General features: G+C 36.1%; 1 protein-coding gene across 2 annotated transcripts in view; it reads left to right on the forward strand.

Moving 5' to 3' along the window:
- RNGTT (RNA guanylyltransferase and 5'-phosphatase) overlaps positions 1–27,836 on the forward strand; it is a 192,174-nt gene that overhangs the window by 33,377 nt on the left and 130,961 nt on the right. For both annotated transcript variants that reach the window (XM_059829856.1, XM_059829862.1), the window contains exons 9-10: positions 19,727–19,862; positions 27,003–27,074. In XM_059829856.1, coding sequence (XP_059685839.1) covers positions 19,727–19,862; positions 27,003–27,074 — 208 coding nt within the window. The remainder of the gene's footprint in view (positions 1–19,726; positions 19,863–27,002; positions 27,075–27,836) is intronic.

Consider the following 27,836-nt stretch of genomic DNA (forward strand, 5'->3'; position numbering starts at 1 on the left):
TGCTACACATAACATTCAGATCACAGTCTTCCTTTTTGTTGTGGGCGCTATCTTGAGGTAATTAATAATGTAATTTCTTACATCACAGTCAATAGTGTCTCAAAAACAGGAAGAATTTGTGTGGTACATCTCATCTATTTCAATAGCTTGATTTTTGTTTCTTTACACATACTAGTATTTAAGCAATTGTAATCTGCGCTAAGTGCAATGACTTTAGTTTTTATTCACTTAGAGCAAATGAATAAATTTTTAACCTTCTTTGACTTGACCAGAAAATGTGCAATTACAATGAAAGTACATGCGGTAAGAGGAGGACTATTATGCTCATTTGTGCATGGTGATTTAGAGTAACAAGAGAGTTCAGTGTTCTACATGTGTATGAGTTAGAAGGCATCAGTTGTGTGGATGAGATGTATGCTTTCAAAAAGAGGAGGTAAGAATTTTTGTTTTCAGACTGCTGAAGTTAAAATACTGGTTTTGTGTATAGATATGGGCAAAAGAAGTTTTGTTTTAGCAGTGCAATGGAAAGCGTTCTCCCTTCCATGTGCTGAGAAAACAAAGTTTTGGTACTAAATCAACAAATGGTGTAGACTGTTCTTCTAAAGGTTTTCCTGTGTTCTTTGTTTTGTTAGGCTTGCTATCTTTAGTAATAGAATGGAGTATCTTAGGTAATGAAAAGCCTGGAAAATATGGGGAATATTATGTCTTAAGAGAATTATCAAGTGGCTCCACACGGAGTCAGTCAGGATTCAGCACAATTCAGCCAGACTAAGCTGTCTCCTGTAAAAAAAGACCCTTCAGGTGTCTCATCTGTGGAGTTTGTACTTCAAGGGTTTATTAGCTTGGGCAGAGCATGGTGTCAAAATACAAAGTAAGCCTGCACTCAGTATGGCATCCAAGCATTAAGAAATGGGTGGGAATATTTGGCTTATTAACATTTGACTGGCTGTGTGCACAAGCACTTGCGTGATGTGATGCAGGCATTCTCAGGGTGCGAGGTTACAGAACCATGGCATTGGGAGGTCCAGGCTTAGAGCAGCACAGTGCATTCAAAAGCTGCTGAGCCTAAACAAGTACACTCAGCCAACTTAAACTGACCATTCAAAGAGCCAGATGAGAGTCTTTGCATTTATTATGCTTTTAATCCACGCTCCGGATATATTGCCTGTGGACTTGACTTGTAAAACTATGAAAATATGTTTACACAGTATTAATGTATTAATACAAAGTATTAATGAGCCAGCAGTGTGCCCAAGTGGCCAAGAAGGCCAATAGCATCCTGGCCTGTATCAGAAATAGTGTGACCAGCAGGACCAGGGAAGTGATCGTGCCCCTGTACTCGGCTCTGGTGAGGCCGCACCTGGAATCCTGTGTTCAGTTTTGGGCCCCTCACTACAGGAAGGACATTGCGGTGCTGGAGCATGTCCAGAGAAGGGTGACGAAGCTGGTGAGGGGTCTGGAGCACAAGTCTTATGAGGAGAGGCTGAGGGAGCTGGGGTTGTTCAGCCTGGAGAAGAGGAGGCTGAGGGGAGACCTCATCGCTCTCTACAACTACCTGAAAGGGGGTTGCAGAGAGGTGGGTGTTGGTCTCTTCTCCCAGGTGACTAGCGGCAGGACAAGAGGAAATGGCCTCAAGTTGTGCCAGGGGAGGTTCAGGCTGGATATTAGGAAAAATATCTTTACTGAGAGAGTGGTGAGACACTGGAACAGGCTGCCCAGGGAAGTGGTGGAGTCACTCTCCCTGGAGGTATTCAAGGAACATGTGGACGTGTCATTGTGGGACATGGTTTAGTGGGCATGGTGGTGTTAGTTGATGGTTGGACTTGATGATCTTACAGGTCTTTTCCAACCTTAGTGATTCTGTGATTTCTGAATGTCCTGTGCAGCTCAGATATTGGTAATCCTTGCCTTTTTTCACAGCTTAGTCCTTCGGGAAGCCTTTGTTTTAGGGATTGGTTTATGCTAGTATTTTAGTATGTATTAAAGTCAGTTTATGGAAATGTTTTCATATAATTTAAGCCTATTGCTTCAAGAAATAGTAATAGCAGAAAATAATTCTGTTTTTAAAATAATTTTTTTACAGAAGGCCATTTGATATTAAAGGAAAAAAAAGTGCTTCATCTGCAGTGTCTCTAGTGTGCATTGCCACTGAAGAATAATCTTTTTAAAACTGTGGCTCATTAGCTAATACAGATTGGTATGTCTTAGAACAAATATTAAGATGCTGTAAAATTACAATTAGTGCTATTCTATAGGGTTGTAAGCTATTTTTCCATATTTCTTTCTTTGTATTATCAGTTTGAAGAGTCTTTCTTTGTCATATCTTATGTCATTCATTTGGAAAATTGAAGTCTTATGGAATATTATTATTTTCCTACTCAAATGTACAGGACACATACATTCTGAATATGAGAATAATTATATAGAAAATAGTGCACCTGGAAGACTGCCTTTTGTGAAAGAGAGAAGAGTGCTTATGTAATTTCTTGTAGGAATTTTCAGTATTTTGAACATTCTATCCTGTGTTTTTAGAGTTCTAGAATGGTGACAAAACAGAATGGATGAAGAATAAAACTGAGGGAACCAAATAGTTCTTTTAAATTTTCTGAAAACATAATAACTTGCAGTTGATTATGGAGATACACAGACTGATAGGTATATTCAGAGAAGAAAATGGTGCTACAAAGATCCAGTGTTAATGAAATTCAGATGAAGGAATGTTGTGAAAGAGAGATTAAAGATGAAAACCTGAGCTGTTATTTGGACATTAGACACTGTGCATGATAGCTACCTGAATCAACAATGAAAAATGACTATGGCAATTTTTACATTGGACATGCTTCTAATTATTTTGTTTTTCTTCAATGATCTGGACTCCATATGCAATTAAACAGATTTTGATTAATTATTCTGAATGCTTGTGTTAACAGGCGTGACCTTCTTGAATTTAATATTAAGACATCAGTCATTGGAGATCCATTTATGGATCCCCTGCTTACTTTATCTGGAGATGAAACTGCTGTCATCAAGTATCTCCGAAGCTATTCTGTTAAGTGTGGTTTAGATGCAGCAGTCTAGGGTTTGCCTATTACAATATTATTTGGCTTACATGTGGGTTTTTTTGTTTTGTTCTCTCTGCTTAAAAAAGCACTGCTGTTTCATTGACCTGATGGGACTTACAGAAAAGCAGATGCTTAACTAATAACTTTATATTATACTTTCTCACTTAAATAAAACACTCTCATCTCAGTTAATAGCAATATTTGCTCAACTTAGACTACTTAAATTTCACCGTTGTTAAATATCTGCATTTTATTCCTGCAGCATTAATTTTCTCTAGAGGTTTCATGGCTGAAGCCTTTATTTGTAGATTGTCTTAACTGACATGTAGTGCCAGTAATTTCTTTGAGGACTTTTATTTTTCTCCAAAGGTGTTTGGTATTCCTCGATTTCAACTGGAGCTGAACTTTCATCCTTCTGGTTTAAGAGCTGTGTTGTTGTTGGGGTTTGTTTGTTTTTCAGTGGTAGAACAGTTCATGTTTTCTTGCTTTCTCAGTATTGTTATATTTTTCTATCCATAATTTAAAAAAAAAACTATTTCCCTAAATGAAAGAGCATTATCTATCATCTTGCGTTAACTAAATAATGTGATTAATTAAATTATTTGACAGTGATTCTATAAAATATTTTGGGGAAATCTAGTGGAGTAGTATCTTACACACTTTTGTAAATGTGTGGGTTCTGAGTCTGGTTTGGGTCAAAACTCCTCCTCCTGCATTCTCTTGGAGCCCTGAGATCAAAATCTTTTGACTTACCCTTGCTTAGTCTGTCCTGATTCGCGGAGTTTGTGTCTACACCGTGGTCTTGCTTGTTCTGTGCCTTGTCTCCAGAGCCCTTGTTCCGTGAACATCAGCAAGGCACACCTCCTTGTTATTGCTCCAGCTTTCCTTTTGGAGCGTGTTTGCTCCAAAGGGAAATGTAGTGTGAACAAATACTTCTCCTCTCCTGTTTATAAATACCTATGTGTAAAGATGTGTACATTTGCATCTCAGGTTTAGACAAATGAACTTTTAATATAAAGAGCTTTGAAGCTCACTTAGCATTGGCTTTCTTAGGAAAAATATTTCCTTTGTGCCAGCTATTTGCATGAACGTAAGTATTATATGCAACTCATTCTGTTTTGGGGAAAAACATGTCTAAAATCATACTGCTTTTGATTATTATTATAAAAAAATAAATCACTTAAATCTGCAGCTGTTCTGATTGGTTTGGTGTGAATTCTATCCTGTATATTTATTGGAACAGTTGTCAAACCTCTGTTGTCTTAAAAATAATTTTAATGCTAATCTATTCATAAGGCACAGAAATCCAAAGGGCAAATTTCCCACTACTATAATCATGCCTTTTGGCTTTGTTGAGATGAAATATACATTGTGTGTTAACAATAGCTATAAGGTATGTATGGCTTTACAAATGTATCCAATTTTGTAATGTTGTGTTTGTGAAATAGTAGTTGCTACCTGAATAAGATAATTGTCACAGTATGTTCAAGGCATACTCTGTGACTCTGTATTATCAACTTTGTACTGTAAAGTGATTAACCCAGGTGGTTAGCGGCTTGCTGTATCCCTTGATATGTATCTCATTAATACCGTTTGTAGCAGATGTTTGTTCTAATGAGTGGAGCTGAATGTTCAGACAGGAGTAGGGTTGGTAAAGTAATGAGACACCAGTTTTGGAAGAAGAAAAAAAAAAAAAAGACCATTAACACTAAGAATGATAAAAAGGATTAAAATGTCTGTGGAATAATTCAGATTAATACAATCAAGCAGGACTATGTTTTATAATGGTAAAATGTGACCCGAACTAAATGCAAGCTATTAAGGGGCATAAGTTATTTTTCTACATTTGTATGAGTACCTTTTTATTTTTCACATCTGCACACATGCAGGTTTAGTAAAAAAAAATAAATACAATCATAATATTATGGCTGTTCAATTATGGTATGGCAGCTATTTAAAAAAACGCAGAACAGGTAGTTCTTGACAAAGGCTATTATTTTTTAAAAATAGACATGCAAATTTGATGGATTGCAGATATCTAAATGTGAACAAGTAGATACAGAATGTAAAGCACCTCTAATTGTCTACAAGGTGTTTGTAACAAAATAGGAACATCTCTGAAGTTATTTTTTTCATGATTAGCAAATTACATTTTAGAAAAAAGGCCTGTTGCCTAAATAATTCTCATTTTGTTGGTATCATAATATAAAATAAAAATAGTAAATCTACGCTTAACCATATGATAAAACTGGTGGCCAAATTTTTGAGTTGTGTTTATTAATCAAATAATTTTGATTTATCTGAAGCATGTAAGTTACTATATTATCAAACTTGTGATAGCATTTCAGGTTTCTTTAGTTTAGGTTTTTGTAGAAATTGAAGAAAATTTCTATTTTTGATAAGAACTTTACAATTATTGGCAGTTGCAGCCTCTTCAGAAACATACTTGTAACCATTACTTGAAGGAAGTCTACTGGGTGTGTTTTATGATAACTTTTCATGCATGTTGTTAAAATATAATGAAGATGAGGTTAAAGTTTCTCCCTGAATTTGCATGGCTAAATCCTTTTTTCTTTCCCTGTTCTTTGATCCTTTACATGACGAGATGATGCTTACATGCATAACTGAGAAATTGCAGATTCCTAATATGAAAAGTTATCCAAAAGTCATTTGTGGCAAGAGTAACTTGTGAAAAGGTGATCATTGCTAAAGAACAGCTCTAAAAAAAAGGAGAAAACTGAGAAACAGATTTTTTTGTAGTAAAAGAAAAAAAAATAAGAAAAAGTAAAAAAAAGAAAGAAAAGTAGTAAAAGAAACTACCCCAAAATTAGGTGGTAAGGAAGAAAAATGGTAGCCTGTCTGCAAAGGATTAAAGAAGAGATAGTTGAATGGGTTCACGGAAAAACTGTCATCCCTGAGAGACAGGAGGAGGTTAGAGAGAAAGTTGGGATAATAATGACAACAAAGGAGAACATAGAAGATTTGGAGAGTAGTACTAATCCAATTAAAAAACAAATCTATGCACTTGAGAACTCACTATTAAGAACAAGAGACTGTCTTGTCATGAAAGCAGATCTAGAGATCGGAAAGATTGTTTCCTGGGAGCAAAGAGTGGAGTTGAACTTGAAGGAGACTGTTGAGAATGAGAAAGAAGCCATAGATTAATGTTCAGATTGGTACAAATGGCATGACCAGATTCTCATGGATGTGGAATTTTATGCCCAGTAGTGGAAAATGCCTGAAGTGGAGGTTTACAAAATTGTTAGTGGATTCTTTCCTAACTTAGAGGAGGGGGACAAAAATGTAGGATGTTGAGATTTGACAGATGGCTTCAGAAATGGTGCTAAAAGGAAAGTTAGTCACTGGAAAGCATTTGTGAGTAAAGAGCTTTTCTCAAGATATGAATACCTCCTTTCTGGGCACCTTACTTTCTGACCCGAGATGGCTAGTGAATAAGTGAATTCTTACATATTGTGTTTTGAGTGTCTTGTCATTTAGTCATGTTTAGGTTGGGGTCATAAACAGACATGTTTATGGTCTTGGGGTCAGGAAGGAACGTTTGCCTCCTGACGACAGGATCGGGTGAAGAACCCACATGAGAATCATCTGGGTGCTTTTAAACCACACGTTCTTTTCCTTTCCCTTCCTCCTCTCCCCACTTATCTTAAGAAATAGATTTAAATATTTATCAGTTTTGCACCATTGGTTGGTAATGCTGTGTATGCCTTCCTCTGTGGTTGGGGCACGTTTCTGTGGTCTGAAATATTAAAGGACAGAAATATTCAGGGGTTTGGACATGTACCAAACAGACTTTTCATGATGAAATGGATTTTTTTAAAGGAGTGACAGGTTTTGTGAACAACTGGGCTTAACTCAAGTGGTTTGATTCCAAGTTAAATGAGCTTTATTCAGAGCATGTGCTTATGTAACTATCAGCAATGGGCAAAGCCTCAACTGTTGAGTGCTAATTATACATAATTTGTGTGTGTAGGACAGCTACTCTTCAAACATTTGTTACTACTTTCATTGAATATCTCAAAGTAGTACTTGTAAGGGTTTTTCTATTATTCCCATGAAACTGTCAAAATGGGATGGTATTTAAAAAGACGACTTGAAACAAAAACCTTAGTTAAAAGGGTAAAGTGACTGTTGCTATTCCCCTATTGCTAACTGTGCATTGTTTTGTTGCATGCTACATTTTTAAGGTCTTCGGAAGGGAAATGCAGTTTTTGTTTACATGGCGTAGTCCTTCATGGTCCTTCTTTAGAATTATTTTAACTAAGTCTTTAAGAGAAAACAAGTTTGCCCATTTTTAAACTAGTTCTGTAGTTCTATAGCTGGAAGAACCTTTGTTTAAGATGAGTCTGGAATCCATGTGGGATTTATTTCACTGACTTTGTTTTGAATAATATACTTAATTGCAGAGAGCATATATTTTTTGCTGGAAATTGAAGTTGTGAAAGTTATTGAAATGGTCGTAATAAAGCTTTTTTCCTCCCTCCCGTCAAGGAAAAGAGCTATAAATAGCTTTTATAGACTACAGTACTAATCAGTTGTTAGGAACCTGCAGTTTAGCTTATAAGCATGTAATGATAACATAATGTCAAGCTTCTGCAAAAGTATATAAAGGTCACATACATGATTCTGGATTATAATGTATAAACTGCCTTTCTAATGATTGCTGAAAAGAGCAATTCATAGATGTTAAGCACTCTGAACAGCATTCCTCTTGATTTTCTGAAAAAGCAGATGCCTGATTCATTGTTTTATTTTGTGTGTTTAGGTAGGAGGAGAAGGGAAGATGGGATGGAGAGGCAGGAATTATGTATTTTGAGACTAGAAAGTTCAGGTTTTAGTAGCTGAGATATGAGTCTTTGCTTACTCTACATCTTAATAATTATCCCTTATAGTTGTTTTGGGCAGTAAATTTAGGATTACAAAACTGATATCAGCCTGTTTCCCACAGGATTAGAACCCATGAATATTGTATGCTTACTTGAGTTTTTATTTGAGAGTGCAAAACCAAAACTTTGATAAATTGAGTTAAGATTAAGGGCACTTTCAGTGTATTTAGTGTGTCCCCTATCTCAAGGTAAAGACATTCTAGCTCAGGGTGAAGAAGCTGTAGCACAAGGTGGCCTCATCATCTGCACCTGTTGACATGTTATCAAAGGGCATGTTGTCCATTTCTCTTTTTTTACCTATTGTACAGGGAATGAGAGCATGACTAGACTTTCTGGTGGTCTTGCAGTAGCAGAAAAGGAGTTGTCAGATTTTGGTAGCCAGACTCATGGGTGTCACCCGGTTCTGTTTAACTATATCGATTATGAACCAGGAGAGGTGTCTCTTGACTGAGAGACTGTAGGTCAAATGAGGCAGCACAGAGTGTCAGAAGATGTTAGACTTATATCTGGAACTATTGGGTATAAACATTGTTACTCCTAAGAAGTTCCCACAAGGCAGTATTACTTAAAGTAGAGTTGTGTATTATAGATCAGGTCTGTTAGTTTCACAGCTGTTGAGCTAAGTTGAAATAGTTTTTTATCCTAATGCTGCATTTGGAGTGGGTGGTTTGCGGTGGGTTTTTTTTTTTTTTTTGGGGGGGGGGCGTGGTGGTGATGATGTATTTATGTATGTATTTATTTATTACTAAGGCATATCCGTATCACTTTGCTGCTTCTCCATCTCCTGAAGTCTGTTTTTTAAATCATTGAATCAATGTAGAGGAATGAATAAATAGCTGTGACAGAACATGTCATCCCCAGTCTGGATCCAAATTGAGCTGAATGGCCAAAGAAGGCATTCCTACTCTAGGTTGTGGTTTCTCATTTATGTGTGCCTGCAACAGTGTCAAGACTCTGAAAAGAAGTGGTAGAAGGAAGCTGTTGTTTTTGTGTGTTTTTCTTAAGTGGTTAAGGAGCACTCCTGATGTGATACGGTACAGAAAGTATATTTTGTGAAGTAGCAGGCTTGATGCTTCACGGTTCTGAAACCTTTTGACAGCTCACAAAGTTCTATGGTCACAATTCTGAGCTTTTTGAAAAGTAGTACTTAACTGATTATCCATATGTAACTATTTGAACATTTGGACAGATTGTCTTCTAAGCAAGCTCTTTTGTTTATTTATAAATAGTTAATGCATTAAAATGCTTATTATGTAGCTTGTGCTATGAATACTAATCTTGGAGTATTCAACTGTAGTCCTAAAATGTTCTAATTAGATCAAGATAAATGGTGTGCCTGCATGTGTACCTGATGTTCAAGCGACAAGTATCAGTGATTACTGGTTTGTTTATTTATTATCCTTTTTCCCAGACTACTTTCAATAGTGGAACAGCGCATCCTGTGCTGCTGGTTCTCTTGGGGGGATTACGGGCACATCCATGACGTGTAAAGGCTTAAGCTTATTCAGGGAAGAATGACATTCGGTTTGTAAAGTTTAACTATACAAATATCTAGGGCAGTGCTTTCCCTTGGAGCTGATCTTCTAATCTGTGAGCACAAACGGCAGTTGTGTTCTTCTGTGGCTTGTGCCTGTGATGTAGGCAGAATTGACCCAGCATGTGTTCTGGCATAAATCAGCTCAAAGTTAAGGGAAGCTCCTTTTTCAAAGCTGTGATACTCTTTTCTTGACTGCTACGTTATGGACCTCCATGAGAGATGTTATGGTTCTCTTGCTTGGGGAAAGAAGGAATGTAACTAATTGTCATCTGATGCTAAAGTAATTTGTTTTTCTTTCTTATACCATTGTGTAACTGCTGCTTTGCATTTTTTCTTTTTTTTTGTTTTTTGAGCCTGTTGCTTCAGGCATGAGTTTCCCTCTAAATCTCCAAGATATTTTCAGACTAAAATTTCAGACTAAAAGGGTTGGAGTCAAACAAGTTTGAGCAAGCTTGAAGCTCAGTATCTGCAAATTATAATAATAATAATAATAATAGAATTCAGTAGTTCAGTCAAGCTTGAGATATAATTTGTTCCAACTAATCTTACAGCTTTAAAAAAAAAATCAGAACATCATACTGTACAGTTGTTTTCCAATTGTGTTCCTCGCTCTAATGTAGAAATGTACTTTAATATGTACTTGTCTACTTAGCATCATTAAAATTTGGATGAAACAGGGAGAATCTAGTATTTGAAGTAAATCTGTTAGTATACGGATTCTGTTACTGGGACACACCTTTTCTAGCTAGGTAACAATTCTTCTTTTGTTTTACAACAGATATGTCATGATGCGCTATTATGAACTCTTCAATATATAGTAGTTGTAGATTAATTTACCCTTTGTTGTAGGTCAAATAATGATAACAAGATGACTTCAGATTTAACCCATAAGGTTTAATATCCTTTTAGAAATAAAGAAACAAAACCCCCACAGCACTCTAACTTAATTAAAACCCTGGAAGGCAGTCAAGAAAAACACTGTAACTGGATAGTCTTTTTTAACCTTGCTAAATTCTTGGTTTTACCAGCTCTGTTGCAGAGTTTCACAGTTTAATAATACTTTAGATAGAAAGCGTAGTTTCACATGGATTTGAATTTGCCATCTGTTGTACTAATTAAAGGCATCTTTATCCTTGATTTATAAACCAGGAAAAACTAAAGCTTGAACTCAGTCTAAACTATGATACTTTATTAGGAGAAATGATACCAGTTTCAACACTCAATGCATTTTTCCATGCTCCATAGTATTACATTTATCTCCTTTATTCAAAAACTGACTTCCCTGTTAATGCTGGTGCACGTAGTATCCCAGATGAGGGGATACCAGTAAGTTGTATAATAATAATACATTATTTCTGTATTATACACCATCCTATTAGTTATGCAACCTGATGATTTGCTTGCTGTTGTTTTTGACTGCAGATGCATTTCTGTGCTCTCACTGACCTTTAAAAAGTAGCTGATCTATTAGCTTCCTCAACCGATAGAGTTGATTTAGACTCTTTTAAGGTGGGGAAGTATGGTCATATCTCTCTCTCTTCATGCCTGTGTCTTGGTACCTTTTGGATATTGAAATTTGCGTTGTTTGTCACTATAGTTTGGGGCATTCTGAAGATTCCTGTAGTAAATGTTGCCATCTGCCGATTCACTGCCTCATTTTTGATGATTTTCAGGGTCATAACACTCATAAAAAAATCTTCTCTGGACTTGGGGTTGTCAAGGGGAGCAAATGAGAAGGGAAACTTGCATTCAGAGTTTAAAAGAGAGTGGTGGCAGGCAAGAATAAAAAAAAGAATTTGATGTTGAGTGAGGTAACAGTGGAGGAGACTGAATACCTGTATAAGCTATGGGGTATCTGTTATCCTACAGTGGTAACTTGCACAAAATGTATATATGCAGGGAATACTACCTTAATGAATTTTGTAGGAATGAAGTTCTGTGGATTAATTGAATAATATAAATTCATCAATACCTGGAGGTATTTAAAAGACGTGTAGATGTGGCACTTAGGGACATGGTTTAGTGGTGGACTTGGCAGTGGTAGGTTTACAGTTGGACTTAATGATCCTAAAAGTCTTTTCCAACCTAAATGATTCTGTGATTCTATGAATATCGAAATTAAGCATAGCCCTTTCATTGTGATATATGAGGTGATCCATAAGAAAATAATTTTTTTTCTTCTCCATACTAGCATGAAGTATTTGGAACATGAAGCTGGATATTGGGAACCTTCTAATTTCTCATGAAATTAGATATTGGCGTAGAAGATAGGCTAGGATAACTTTCTTGACTGTAATATGAGTATTGGAAAGCATTAATTGTTTAGGAAAGACGCAAAATAAAGTTTGAGGGATAACATTTTATTTTCATAATAGCTGAAGGATAAACAAATGTTATGGAGTTCAGGTTTTTAAAAAATCACTACAGGATTGTTAACGTGAACTTCTGGGTTACTGCTGAATCTGCTGCAGATACCCAACCTGATCAGAGTTGTCACTATGAGCACACTTTAACATCTAATGCAAGTTGAGTGTCTAGATGTCCATTGATGTAATAAGAGTTTAGTCAACACAGTTATTGAAGCCTAGGGAACTATTAATTTCACCCTAAAGTAGACACCTTACAATCATGAAACTTAATCAGAAGCTGAATTCTACTCTCTTTCAAGGGTGGAGAATTGGTGGAGAATTTTGACCAGTGACAAATCCAGATGCTTCTGAATGTGATAAGAGATACATGAGATACTTACTAAACAGCAGCCTAGTAACAAAGTATTTTAATATTGAGGAAAAAAAATCTTAATTGTAGAAGATAAGTTTGGGTCATTGATGAAAAGGCTTTGCTTTAAATTTAGAACATTATGATTGCAATGAGAGATAAAAATAGATTAATAATGTAGGTTCTCTCTAAAATGATACATTTGGATAAATTAAGGGAAGTAGTTAATGGAATGAGAAGGACTGAGGAACACAGTCTGCAGTATAGATGAGGAATGGCATTTCTTCTGAATTCAACCATTTTGATAGGAGTTTGTATATCGTGTAAAGGGAAAACAGTTTTTTTGATGCAGGAGTAGTGGTAGATCTTGTGCTTCTGGACTTTGACAAGATTTTGATTTATTATAGAGACTGAGGCTAATGAAGATTGCTGGAATTGTAAGACAGGTAAAGAATGGTTTGAAAGAAAATGGCAGGGAATGGGTTTGGAAGAAAATATATAGAAAGCCGCAAGTGGAGATCTGAAATACTAATTTTATACTGTCATTAAGAATTTTGAAACAGAAACCGAGTATGTTCTGACAAACAAATGAGGGAGACAAGCCACTGAATTCATTGAGGAGCAGAATAATAAAACTGGAAGGATATTTAGTTGTAGAAAATGCAAGGTCATGAATAAGAAATATTTGAGCTGGAGGCTGTTAATTGGAAATGAATGTCACTCAGAATCTAAGGGGTTTTTTTGGTTTAAAATACTAGGGAGACTGTTGGTGGCAGACTTTAACCTAGAAGTATGCGAGAGAAATAGAAAGTGTTGGTATATTCAGAGCAGGCTAACTTCCAAGGGCCTGTTGTGTGGATTTTAAAAATTTTATTTAGAGCTCGGATTACCAAGTCAAATACATAATTTTACAGCTGCTTATGTGTAGCAGTGTTTCTTGCTGGCTGATACGCTATGTACTTGTGCAAATGAAAACACGAATACAAATTTGAAAATGGTATTTGTGACAGAGCTGTCAGTGTGCTTATTAAAAAGACATTGTTTTCCTTTTGTTTACACACTGAAAATAATATTATGAGTCTTCATATAACTTCCTGTGTCAGTGTCCCTGTATCCAGGCTTTGTCATCCTTCAGGAGACATAGTTTGAAGTAGCAACCATTGCCAGCAGCAATTAATATAAGAGAAGAAAGCAAGCTGAGCCTTACCCGTTTATTGGGACTTTAGGGTGTATTGCTCCATCTGTCACAGGCAAACTTCAAACTCGTCTAATTTAAACTGTTACTCTAGATCCAGCACAGTCTGGATTCAGGCCAGGACATGGAACTGCAGCGGCTTAGTGACACAGATAGATGATCTCCTACTGTCAGTGGATAGAGGGCAGTTGTTAATTTTCATTCTCCTAGCCCTTTCTACAGTGTTTGATGTGTCTAGCCAGAAGTTGATGCTGTCTTGCCAGGAGGGAGTGGCAGGGTCCAACGCAAAGTGCTAAAGCGGCTTGGCCTCATCCTAGGTGATCGATCTATGGAGTGGCAACGCGCTCATGATTTTGAAATGTTGCCAATCATAAAAGAAAATTAAGAAATTGAAAATTATATCTGCAACAGGATTTCGTTGTTGCCTCTGCGTCAGCAAACATATTAGTGATGCTAATTGCTATTCTGAGCTCGGTAATCCTTATTTGTGTGGGAGGGCAGCACTTTCACACGACTGAATTCTAGGCTGTCTAATAAACTCCCCTGGGAATGGAGAGCTGCTCTGTATTTTGTGCTTAGAGCTGATGATGGAATTTCTTACATTTTACGTTCTTTAATGTGATAACACAGACACAAGCATATTTAAAAAGGAAAAATAAAAGTGATGATGATGGTACCATGTTGAAATAATCTTCTTTGATATAGCCCATCTAAAGAAATACTGTGGGGCAAAGAAAACTTCTATAGGAGATGAATTTTTAAGCTTCCTTTAAAAATATTTCTAATCCATTTGCTACTTGTAGATTTTTTCACAAAATTAATTTTGTGTTGAACTCAAACTCGGAAGATGAGATCTCAAAGTTTGAGGAAGCTGTGCTGTTTTTTTTTTTATTATACTTAAGGTTTTAAAACTCCTATAAAGTACAAAATTAACATATGTAACCTTGCTGCTAGGATAGTTGCTGGGATTTTGGCTGAGGGAAGTAAGTTAAGCATAGGTAAGGCACATCATAAAATCAAAGTCAATGTCAAAACTTCTGTGAATTTCTAGGAGATCAATTTCACCATAAATACGTTTTGGCAAGCACTGTGCAGAATGTGAGGTACTGTGTTAAGGAATAGTTTCAAAGCTGGTTTTATGAATCTTAATAAACTGGGAAAGAGGATAGAGGCCGCATGCTCTGGTGGGTGCAGTATTGGATTTGGAGCCTGGGAGACAGTTCTGTTCTTGTTCCTGGCTCTGAATGACTGTAGGTCGAGGGAGACCAAGTAATTTGCTTTAAATAATATTTTCCTGAAATGTACTTTCAATTTAATGGTGAAAAATACTAATCATCCATGTAAAGGAGAAACCTCAGTTTTTAATGTAATCATTTTCAGTGTAGCTCGAGTCAGCTTCAGAATTGGGTAAAAACCAAAAACCTACCACCAATAAAACAAACTAAACTAAAAATGGAAGTTTAATAAAGTAATTTTTCTAGCATGTGTTTTGGGCCCAACTGATGTGGACGGCATGAACAGGGTATATGTGGAGGCAAACGAGCCTTTGAAAGAGTTGCCTTTATTTAGGTATGCTAAAAATAATTGATTTCTGAAGAGAAAACTTTTCAAGATGGTATTTGGTGGTTGACATTTTTTAAAGTTTAAAGATTAAAGTTATTAATACTCTGGTAGGTGACTTGGAGATCTGCTTGTCTAATGCCAAGAGCTGTAACTCTTTGCTAATGAAATTTTCATCCTATTTCCTGAATTATCGTGTTAATACTAATGTCCAATTAGAATTAATAACAGACCTTGCCTCAGGAACAGAAGTGAATGAAAAGTAGCTTCTAATGAAACTTTAGATTTTAACATTTTTATGACTAGATATTTTATCTGCTTGTGAGATTAATCTCTGTGGACACTGTGACCCTTTTTTCTTTAACTCACTTGTCAGAACTTCTGTTGCAATGGAAACTGGCTGGTTTGTAGTGGTTGGATTGCCAGTTTGGAGAGATGATGTTTGTTGCTCAAACACGATTCTCTGCTTTCATGTGTAGTTATCACAGGTGAATGAGAGGTTCTGTTGTTGCTCTTGTTGCTGCTCCACTCTTGCTCTTTTATTCACTTGTTTTAAATTCAGATTGAGCCATCTGATAGAAGACCATGTCATCTTGTGTACTTGCACAGAATCTAATACAATGGGGCCTGGTTACTAATTGGAGCTTTTGGGTGCTCACACAATAGAGATAATTAGTAATAAATATACAGCTCTAATAGCAAGTAGCGTTCACAGTATGCAATACAATGCATGACAGTTATGCTCCTGTGTGCTGTTTTATTTCCTATTCAATGTATTTGAGAAATCATCGTTCTTCTTTCTTAGCCTATGTGGTGTTGCCTGGAGGCGCTCTCTCTATTCTGGTGTAAGTGCTTATGCTGCTAACACCTTAATTAACTTCTTAAAATATGACCGGTCAGGGCATATCCAAATAATATTCCAAAATGTACTGATCAGTAGTCTACAAGATTTCTCCAAGAAAGCTTGACCTGTCATCTGGAGAACACTTAAAGCCTGACGTTAAGTGTATGAACTTACGCTTTTTGAGTTAAACAAGCAAACAAATTAAAAAAACCTAACCAACCAATGAAACCCCATCATTAATTAATAAATTCAGTTTCGCCAAAACCTTGGCATGGTTGCGTATCTCTTTTGCTTCTTGCACATTTTCAATTATCAGCTGCTCATAGAACACTTCTGGTTGTCAGTCCATCCTTGACCAAATTTCTTGTGTCTTATGTTGGTAATAATTAGAATTTTGGAAAATTCTGTTGTTTGGACCACATTCAGAGGTTTTTTTTCAATAGTTTATTAAATTGGGGGATGGAGGTGTTTTCAGGCTTTCAGCTTAAAAAACTCCTGAACAAACAAAACCCTTTCAAAACAGACATGTCTGGGTCAGTCTAATGCAGAGGACTTGTTCTACTTCTAAGTTAGGCAAATATATTATCATGAGACCCATGACAAATGGGTCTACATTAAGGTAATTTACTGTTTTGAGACTGAAATTTTTTTTTTGTCTTCAAAGTAAGCACATGCTGTTTGTCAGTAGCTCTCTGAAATAACATGTAATTGTGATTCCTGGTGATCTTTGATTGGAAATCTTTTGCATGCAGTCGTAAGACTTACCATTGTCCTTGTCATATAGAATTTATGGTATAAACAGCTAACAGTGACAAATTTTAAAACGAGAAAGAGAGAAATCATGGGAGAAGAGATGTAATGTTAGTGCTGTGGTTTGGAACATAAGGAATCTCATCACTAGTGGTTGGTAGGCTATCCAGCTACTGACTCTGAAGTAAATTTCCATAGATTTTGTTTTGAGTGAAAGATCTGGAGAAAGTGGTGGTGTGTTAGTCTTAGTTTTGATGTTTGAGTAATAGATTTTGATGAAATCTTCTGTATGTTGTCTGAACCTGAAAACAAAGCTTTTAACTGTTTGTGACTTCTTTTTTCAAAACAGTTGTAAGATCTCTTATTCTACCACATTTGTAACGATGATGCAAGTATGTTTTTTTTTTAAGTGCTAGATCTCTTGAAGCATTAGATGCTATTTTGTCATTGAAGCAAGTTACAATGAAAGCATGCACTTAAAACAGCAGTGAATATGGGAGTGCAGAGGTGGCCAATTAAGGTTATTTATAAAAATAAAAGTAAAGTAGTGCATGTAACTTTTTTTCTGTTACTTACACACCTCTTCGTCCTTCCTCATGTTTTTTTTTTAATTTTTGAGAAAAACACAGCATGCTTTTTATAATTAGTTTTAGTTTTGAATAAATTTACATGGTTTGAAAAACGAATGTTGTCTGCAGATTATTCTTGCTTCTGAAGAACTGGCGCCAAGTTATCTAGTTGAATGTATATTGAATTATTTTTTTCATAAGGCATCTCATGTGCGGCTTTCAGCTCTCCTAATGTTGCATTGATTTAATCTACTCCCTCCCCACGAATTCTTCTCATACATGTCTCCCCCCCGCCCCCCAACTGATACATAACATCTTGAAGTACTCATCTTGTGTGCGGAGAAATGCTAGTTGAGCTGATCTATAGTGAATTATGATTATAGTCATAATGCTGAAAGAAAGTATTTATTTAAGCTGCATGGGTGGTACTGTGCTCCTGTAGTCAGATCTACTGATGTCTAGAGGCAGGATCTGTGCAGACAACAGGATAACTGCCTGTGTAGACCATTGCCTGCAGGATTTCTGGGGGATGCTTGCTGCTTTGTTTTGACAGCAGAGATTCTGTGGGCATTACTTGTAAGAGCAATGGTGAATTTTAGAAAAGGCTACTGATAGCTTGTTAGTTCTTTATAATCAGTACCTTCCAAGGAGAAATGGATGAATTATGAAAAGTACTGTTTTTTTCCCCCCACATATATCCAAAGACTTTTACAAGTATGAAAAGTTCTTTGCCAAATGAGTCTTCAGAATATGCTTGCTTTCTTTCAGAATATTCTTGTGTGGGTCGTGAAACTCCTATAATCTTCGCTTTTAATCAAGTGTTTCCCTATTCTCTGCTGTCAAAGAAACTGTACTGCAATCCAAATGGGTTAGTTGCTCTGGGAAGATTTGTGTTCCTTCCCTATTTATATCAGAGGCTGTTCAAGAACATTAAATGTTAACTTTTAGAATCATTGAACTATCTAGACAGTTGGTAGTGCTCCTCTTTTCCTCTCTTCTTGGGTTTCTGTGATTTTTGACTTGTGCTTTTAGCATGTCTGTATGTAAGGTGAAATGAAAGGGTCAGTGAAAGAAAGCTCAGCTTAGGGTCACACTCTCTGTTTTGGTGTAGACCACCAGCATGGTTAGTTATGGCATGATCAGGCAAAAGTTCAGTTAGAGCAGCTCAGGTGGTAATTAGTAAAACTGACATAACTCAGGTTTGACAGAGACACTGAACTTGGACTTACTTTTGAGTCTTCATGTCAGCTTTGTCTCGTACGCTTAATTTTTGCACTGCTGTTAAGCCATGGTGTTTCCTGTCTGATCATTTGATCACATCTTGGTAACTATATTGTTCTTTTCACTGGTCTTACTGAGTGCAATCACATCTTGTTAGTTCCAAAAAGGCACTTTTCTGGTCTTTTTTTGCTTTGCCAACCTTATGAGCCCCACAACAGCTTCTATCTTCCTTTACCATATCATATTAAAGCTGCTAGTTTTCACTTTGAACTGCTTGTGGTATGTGCTCAGCATCTTTATCACTTCTCATTCACTGCCAAGATGTTGACTTGTTGCATCTGGCCTGGGATACCACTTTCTGCTGAAGTGTCTTCAGTTTATTTTCTCCAGTCAGAAGGTGTGCTTTCCTAGGCTGCTGCACAAGTTTGAGAATACCTTTGTCTGCGCAGCTGCCTTGTTATTCTTCCTGAAACTCTACTTTAGTACTCTTATTGCAAAGATCAAAGAAAACTTTTCAAAGGTAACTCAGGTGTGTTATAGCTGTCATGCTGTTTAGCATCTCTTGTGGTTTTTATCTTTTTTCCACTGTTTTTTTCTTTCTACTTGTTTACTGTTTTTTCTTGTACACAGAATGTTACCTCTGTAGAGCAGTCTTCGGTGGGAATAGCACAGAGAGGTCAAATTAATGACTTGGGCTCCCAAGTACTGTCATAATGTAAAGAAATTTTTAAAAAATTCAGATATCTGCAGCTGAACCAAACTCACAAGTTGCGTGCTGATCATGTAGTAAGCTTTGGGGTTTTCTTTGTGTGTAATGTGAGAGGAATGTACCTTGGCTAAATTTGTCAGTGTTTTAATGAAAAGTGGCTCAATAGTTGGCTGGGACTTTGCAATACTGCAGTGTTAGATAACCAGTGATAGAACGGGAAGGTGTCTCTTTTGAATGAAACTCTGCAGATTTATACCGGGCAAAGTTCTGGTCCACTTAATAAAGGAAAATCTAGAGTAAAAGATCTTTTAGCTAAATCTAACTGAATTAGTGTCATGTATTTCTTACAGCTTTAAAGTCTCTGTTATTTTTAGTAGATTTTCAGGCATCATTTTATCTGGACACAGCAACATTTTTTTGTATATATATAAGCTGAACTTTTATCTTTGAAATATTTTCTTTGTGATAATTGCATTGAACTAAATTATCTGCTTTCCCAAAGCAATAGGTTTAAACTTTTAACTGTAAAACATTGCTTCTAAAATACTTTTTATAACATCTGTCATGAGTGCTTTTTTTAGCACTTAATATAAATCAAAATAGTAAAGATTTGGAGGATATACCTTTAAGTATAATATCTTAACATTGCCTTTGCAGGTACATGATGCTGATTGATGGCAAGAATGAAGTTTATATGATTGATAGAGACAATTCGATTTTTCATGTATCTAATCTGGAATTTCCGTTTCGTAAAGATCTTCGTACACATCTAACAAACACTCTTCTGGATGGGGTAAGGAGCATACTGTATAATTATTGTAACAATTTCAGTGTCATTTGCTTTTGTTCAGAAACAGGGACAAGTTTTTAGGCCTGGATCAGTAAATCATGGGATTTCAGGAGTAATATAGATTCAGTCACTGGCTGAATGTGACAATCACAGTTTTATAAGTCATTTCTCATCTACAGAATAGCAGTGATGACTGCTCTGGGGGGAGCTGTTTGTCTTTGAAATAGATCAAGGTATTGAGATGACATTCTCTGAATGAGAGAAAATGCTTGAAGAGAATCTAAAGAAATAAATGCAGAACTTCATCTCTTGTTATGGCTTTGTATTTTGGTACAGTAACCATGGTCAATTTAATCCAGTTAATGTAAATATTTCTAAAATTTGATAAAACTTTCATCATCTTTTGGCAGACTTATGTGAATTGATGTCTTTGCTTCTGTCACTATTATTTTCAGCTCATCTGAATTATTGACTGTGATTTAGAAATGGTTTAGTTACATTTGTTTAAGACTAAAACATTTCTAAGTTGTCATGCTAATTTAGATTATGTAAACTTGCTAATGAACTTTGTAAGCTAGTTGTAAAACAAGCTGTAAAACATCTGTATTTGTTGTTTGAAGGCTGGCCCAGAGTGTTCTTGGTAAACTTTTCAGAACAGTAGCCCCAAGAAGAGATTACTCCTTTCTTGACCTTCCTAATTTAGATGAGCAAAAGGACTTCATTAGCTCTTATACTAAATACCTGTCAATGTAGATGAATGCAGTTTGCTACCATGTTGCAGTAGCACTGGAGGCTCTCTACATTGCTGTCACTCTTGCTTGCTGAAGTACTGAGTATCTGAGGTGATCTTCCATGTTGGTCTTCTGAAGCCTAATGCACCTTTCTCATGGTTAACTTCCTTTCCTTTCTCAGGCCTTTGCTGTCAGTATCCTTCTTGAAATGTCACTTCTGTGAATGATCTGTCTTACTGAACACACATTTACATGTGAAGCATGTATAAATCAAATCTGTGAGGATAATTATTGCAAGGAACAATGTACTGTCTCAGGGACAAAGGAGCAGATAATGGAATATTTTCCACCACCTCTGCTTCAGTGAAAAATTCAGAGCATAACGCAAGAAATACCATGCTGTCAGCTCAAAAGTGGTTGCGCAAGCTGTCGTGTCTGGTATGAGTCTCTTCAGCCAGGCAGCTTCCTAATGACATACATAATAATAATATTCTTAATGACATACATTAAGTCCCATATTGAGACAAAAAGCCCAGTACTTTTTTTTTTTCCCCCCTGCTCTTTCTAAGGCTCTTGAGAAAGTAATGGCTTGCCAGTGTCCATATGGTGCAGTCCTAGGTGTTCTTCAGGGAAACTGCTGCTGGTTTTTTGCGTTTCAAAACAGATGATTTAGTAAGGGTGGCTAATATGTATACGGTGGAAGACAGGGATGCACATGTATTGTTATATGTGCATAAATATGTCTGTGGGACATGGGAGAGGGGCTCTGATCTGGTGTGTTGTGTTCCTAGATTTATAGTTTAAGTCTCTTAAGAAGAAATCAAGTTCTTTCAGTTACCCAGGACATGAACTATAACTTCACTTAATTTGTTGTTTTGTAGAAATTTGACTGTTACAGTGCATTTCAGTATTTCACTTTATTAGCATAAAATTAGTCTTACTGTGATTTTTTTTTTTTTTTTTTCTTTTCCCACCCAGTTTTTTCATGAAGTGGAAAGCAAAATGACATTAAATGAACAAGTATTGTACCTTGAGATAAAACTAAAACCTTTCAATGGATAAATACTTTTCATAGTACAAATGTCTAAATTTATTGAAGTACGGTCGTTTAAAAAAAAAAAAGCTGTTGATGGAATAGTTTTCTTTTCAATTGAAATTCCTTTCAACAGGTTTGAGAATAAAATCTGCCTGTTATTTGAAGCATTAGAACAGCTTAACTTTGCAGTTGAGTATTTGTTTAATGCTGGTGCCAAATGAGAATTTCGATGACTGTTCCTTCACTCTGGATATATGCATGATTTCTTTCTTTTTTTTTTTTCAATCCATGGGAAGAAAAATTTCGCTTTTTTGTGTTAACATATTTTGATAATTAGTGCTGAAGGGCTGTTGAAGTTAATTCTTTACAGAATCACACAGAATCACTAAGGTTGGAAAAGACCCGTAAGATCATCAAGTCCAACCATGATCATCAAGTCCAACCATTTAATTACAGGTTGAAGCAGTTCATACTTACTGCCCTTGAAGTAGCTTTCTCTCTTTCAGAGAATGAAAGTATAGAATGAGGTGGCCCAATTTGCATTGCTTTACAGTAATCTTAAAAAGTATGAGAAAGAAGGAAAGATAAAACAGAGATAGCGGTGTCATGCAGCAAAACAACTACTTGTGTTAAGAATACAAAGGATTAGGTAATTTCCCCAAACTTTATTTAGAGGGACAGTGTATATAAAACTTTCATAAAGGCAATTTCCATGAATTCACTGATCTATTAACTTGCTTTAAGGCTTCTGATGTAAGCCTTTCATGTGGTTGTCTTTGAGAATTTCAAATGCATTTAAGGTTCACTTCAGGCTGAAATTACTTGCAAACAGTTCTTACTATGATTAGTTACATCTTGGGTGATGAGAGATCTCCTGCAGTATTCCGTGCTCATCTCCAGCTCTTCAGTTGTGATTGTTCTCCTGGCATGGAATAAAGTTTTCTGCAAAGCTCATTGAAGCTAATTTGAATATTACCTGCAGGTGACTAGTATAATATGAAGTATTCCTTTAGAAGCCAAGTGTTTTGCATCCATGCTGCTATCTGAGAAAATGCATAGATTTTTGTTCCAGTGTTTTGGCTGTCATGCAAGAAGACTAATTAGTTATTTTCAGGAACTTTCTCGGCGTTCTGCTTAGCTTTGGAACAGTTGAGTAGAAAATGCAGAGGCATACTTAGGCTTGAAATACTTTTTACAATTTTAATACAGTTTTGTATATATTTTATTTATATATAAAATATTGTTCACAGTTGAAAACTTAGGAGGGCCAAGGACTCCAAAAGTGGAGAGCAAGATTGAAATTGATTAATGGTTTTGTATCAGTACAGACCTCACTTATTTGTAAGCTCTCTCCGAAATGGCATAACTTGCAACTTTTTGAGTTTGCAAAGGCTGGGACTCTGTGCAAAATAGATTTTAAAAAAAACAACCCCACAAACAAAAAAGCTCTTTTCATTCTGGAAATACAGCAGTGGCTAGAATTGTGTTGAAGGTAAATGGACAAAGGAAAGGCAAGGCGCAGGAGGAAAAGCAACAATAAACAGATGTGTGATTATATCTGATTCCATACTCTGTGTCAACAAAAAATACATTCTGCAAGTGGCTGGTAAAATGAGATCCTTCGCTTTGTGATTGAATTGTGGATTATTTTAAGTCCAAGTTGCTTGCTAGATACGTGATTCAAGGAAAAAAGAAAAAAGTCCATGAGCTGTCAGTCCAGCATTGTTCTTTTGGTATTTGCCTAGCTAAAAGCTCTTAGCACAGTTGCTGTTTCTAATACACTGTAAGACTATGCAGACTATGCTGTAAGACTATGTAAGAAAAGGAGATTAACGCCAGCACAGATTTGCCAGACATCGAAGAAACTGGCCATTGGACCTTGTTCTGCAAGCGTGCAGGTTAAGCTAATGCCTAAACTAGCAGCTAATGGACGAGTGGTAAAGATCACACTTATTAGCAGTTGTAATTTTAAAACACACAATAGTGGCTGTAAATCTACATGGGGTCTATAAAAGGAAATGCATGGATGCAGGTGCATCTTATGGATACTTTTGTGTTCTATTATCATGTCATGTGAGTGGTTTTGGGTTTAAGTTTTTAGTTATCTAAAAATTGGCTTAAATATAGCCTTATAGTATCAGGTTATTACTCAGCATGAGTGAATGTAAATGTGATCAGTTTCTCAAATACTACATTTTCCCAACAGTCTCTGAACTTGCCTTTGAGGTCTATTCCCTGAGGTATTTTTCAATTCTCATAGTTTCAAGGAAGATTCTGAAATCAGACTGTTAAATAATGACGTGTTAGAGTATTTCTAATCTGAATCGTTCTTATGATCACTTTACGGCTTTTGCCTTATGACAGTTGTATTGGCGTAACTAATGGAGCAGGGAATGTTGTTGCCATGATGGAGATGAGCAGTGCAGGAATTTGTCATCTCTACTTCTAAGGCATATTGTGCTATTGTTTATTTGCTCTGGTAGCTGGGATTTCAGTCAGGATGGTGAAAAGAGAACAAGAGGCAGGGTAGGAAGAAAAGACGTGAGGATGTGAGTAAAGAGGCTAGTTTGACCAGTAATAGAGTTAAAAAGGTTTATGTGTGTCTCAAGTAGAGAAGAAATTTCTTTATAAAATTAATTCTGTGTTAAAACTGAACATTCCAGAGAAGAAAAATAATTCTTGGTCCTCTTGGCTGTATTTTATAATTCTTCTTAAACGGAATATCCAGAGATTCAGATTTTGAAAATTAGGCATAAAATCTTGTAATACCAGGCATTGAAATGTTTTCAGGGTTTTGCATACAAATGCTAACTTTGCATCAAAGTGGAGGCTCTGAATATGCATGCTGAGGAAACAAGTCCTTAAACCTTAAACATATGTTCAATTAAATGTATTTTAAAAATCTGTTTCGCCTGCTAATGCAATTGAAACTTTAAAGAAATGTGGTAGCATTCTTTTGTTTCAGTTTTACTTTGTTACTAGTTTCACCTGATTAGTATCAGGAATTCTGGGTGGGGGGGGTTCCTTTTTTTTTTCATTTTTCTTTTTTTCTGTATTATATCTTTACACACTCTTCCAAGTTTGAACATCATGCCTTCTTTCTCTCTTAGGGTGTACCTACTCTATCTGTTCTTGCAGTAAGTTATAAAATTTATTATCAAAGAAGGCATTGCAGCGTTGCATTTGCTGTTCCTTTGATACCTCACCGGTGTCTTAGCTAAATACTGGAAAGTAACAGAATGGCATTTTGTTACATCACTTCTATGTAGACTTTTTGCAAATGTTGTTTGACAGTACCTGTGACTAAATGATTTTTAGTGTTAAGAATAAGATAATGTAATGTTACAAGAAGGACATGGAGGTGCTGGAGCGTGTCCAGAGAAGGGTGACGAAGCTGGTGAGGGGTCTGGAGCGGCTGAGGGAACTGGGGTTGTTCAGTCTGGAGAAGAGGAGGCTGAGGGGAGACCTCATCGCTCTCTACAATTACCTGAAAGGGGGTTGCAGAGAGGTGGCTGTTGGTCTCTTCTCCCAAGTGACTAGTGACAGGACAAGAGGAAATGGCCTCAAGTTGTGTCAGGGGAGGTTCAGGCTGGGTATTAGGAAAAATATCTTTACTGAGAGAGTGGTGAGACACTGGAATAAGCTGCCCAGGGAGGTGGTGGAGTCACCCTCCCTGGAGGTGTTCAAGGAATGTGTGGACGTGTCATTGTGGGACCTGGTTTAATGGGCATGGTGGTGTTGGTTGATGGTTGGACTTGATGATCTTACAGGTCTTTTCCAACCTTAGTGATTCTGTGAATATTTTTCACTCATTGAATTATTTTTATTTTTTATTTTTTTTAATGATGTGGAAAGATGTCTAAGGTCACTTCAGGCAGTCAACACATTCATTCACAACACCTGTGAATACTGCATTTGGCTGTGAAAACCCAATCTCCATCTCAGTATTGCATTCACAGAAGATGAGATTCCAAAATATTAAGTAGGCAGCTTAAAGTTCCCAATAGTTTTTGAGAACAACAGGTTCATGTCTTCTAGTTTAGTTTTAAATGTTTCAAGCTTTGTGTTTGCTTTAAAACAAATCTATGTTTTTACAAATGCTTGCTTATTTTTCAAAGCCAAATGTGATTAAATACTAGGTACAGTTCAAGAAACTTGGTATGTGTACGGACTGACAATCAGTCTTACATTGAGACTCTTGTTTGGGTTTACTTTGTAGAAGTTATGGATTCTAAGAGAAGTTAAAGGGTTGTAAAACATAAAAATGCAAGAAACAAACAAACCAAAATTAATTTGAGTTGATGTAAGGTTCTTTTTTGGAATAATTCTTGAGCTAACAATTTTGTTTTCATCATGTTATAGTGCAATATTTTCACCTTTTCCAATTGTTTTCTTTTGTATGTGTGAATTTGGAATTTTGATGATATTGGCAGTAAAAAAATCCTTAGCTGATGCAACTAACTTATTAGCCAAGAATTGGGTGGGGAGAGGGGGGCAGGGAGAAGATTGAGTGCATTTAGAGAAGTGAATATTTTGAAGTTGTCTCTGAGAAAGAGCTACCAAATGGTTGATTGTTACCATTTTCTATCATGACTAATTTATATGAAACCAAATATTTTTATTAGTTTATCAAACTAATAAACTATGACTAATTCATATCATAGGAAGCCTGAGTTACAGATGTAAGCACCAGCATGTAAAATTTATATTTTTTTGTACATACCTAAGTTCAGGAAACATTTTTGTGTTTGGATGTTGATCGTTGATAGTCTTTCTTCTAGCTGACAGATTTTCAAGATGATTTACCAGTATATATTGCATGTTAACTAATTTCATTAGATACAGAGAGTATCTGTGATATTTCCATTTGAAGGAACCCTCTTGTTTAGTCATAACGCAACATTCAAACAAATTGCAGTTGTCACTGCTGCCTAGGACACTGTTAACATGAAAAGATCCACCTTGAGCATAGAAAATGGATGTTAATGCTTGTCCTTTACTTCCTGGCTGTTGTACTTCTTATTGTAGGCAACATTTCCAAAAGTGCTTGTTTGATTTAGGATCGCAGTTCTTACTGAGGTTTCTAAAACTCATTATTCACTCAAGAAAGGTAGTGATTTTGAAAGCTGTGGGGAAACTGATGTATAAATGTTGCAGATCAGAATGTGGAGCCTTAGTACAGCTTCCTGGCTTCTTAGTGAATGCTTCATGAGAGACATTTAAGACCATAATCTTAACCTATTGTAGAATCTTTCTGATAATAAAGATGTGGCCAGTATTTGCATCACGCTTGCAGGTACATGCACTAAGTATAAATGTGTTGACGTTCTTCTGTATTCATGAAATAAATGTAAATGTAATCTCTTTTCTTTTAAGGAAATGATCATCGACAAAGTTAATGGACAGGTTGTCCCTCGGTACTTGATATATGACATTATTAAGTTTAATGTAAGTACTTTCAGTTTTATTGCTTTTATCATTAGTTATTGATTCTTATTTCTATTTTAATCTTATTTGTATAAGAGATTCAGAGTAAATTTAAACATCAAAAGTGTTTGGGTATTTTGTAACTCAATAACAAGCAATGTATCAGAATTAAGATTGAAAGCAGCCTTATAATAGACGTTGATTTATTTCCACCTGCTCAAGAAAAGATGGTGGTTTGAAACAGTCCGCTAAACACTCTTGGAAAATTTCTCATTTCTAGAGCATGTTTGAATTATTTAGGCAGTGAAATTGAGAGGGGATGGAGAAGTTAGCCTGTAAGTGGTATATTTGTTACCAGAGCATCATAGTGGTCCTTGTTGACTGTTCCATCACCTCTTTCTCAAATTTCTCTTTGAAACCAGGCAACTGGTCCTATGTTAAGTTCTCAGCAGCAGGCTTTCCTGTTTACACTGGCTGTAGGGCAAATACGTAATAAAGAAATATATTGTGGAAGTTGTGGAAAAGGAGAAGCCTTTGTTGACAGCTAGGAATAGCGTCTTTGTGGTCACAAGAAAGAACTGTTAAACAGTATAGAAAATGAGAAACTTTTTTTCTTTAAAGCAACTTTCAAATATGGTAAAGGTTTGAATGTCACCAAAGGACTCTTGTATGTTACCTGTTACAGATTTTTTTTTTTAATTTATTCATTGTATTTTTGCCCAAAAAGTGATGATATATGTGGAACTTGAAGTTAGTCAGGGGTCTTATGGCAGGGTCTCCTAC

This window comes from Gavia stellata, chromosome 2 (assembly GCF_030936135.1).
Source record: "Gavia stellata isolate bGavSte3 chromosome 2, bGavSte3.hap2, whole genome shotgun sequence".
NCBI classification, from domain to species: domain Eukaryota; kingdom Metazoa; phylum Chordata; class Aves; order Gaviiformes; family Gaviidae; genus Gavia; species Gavia stellata.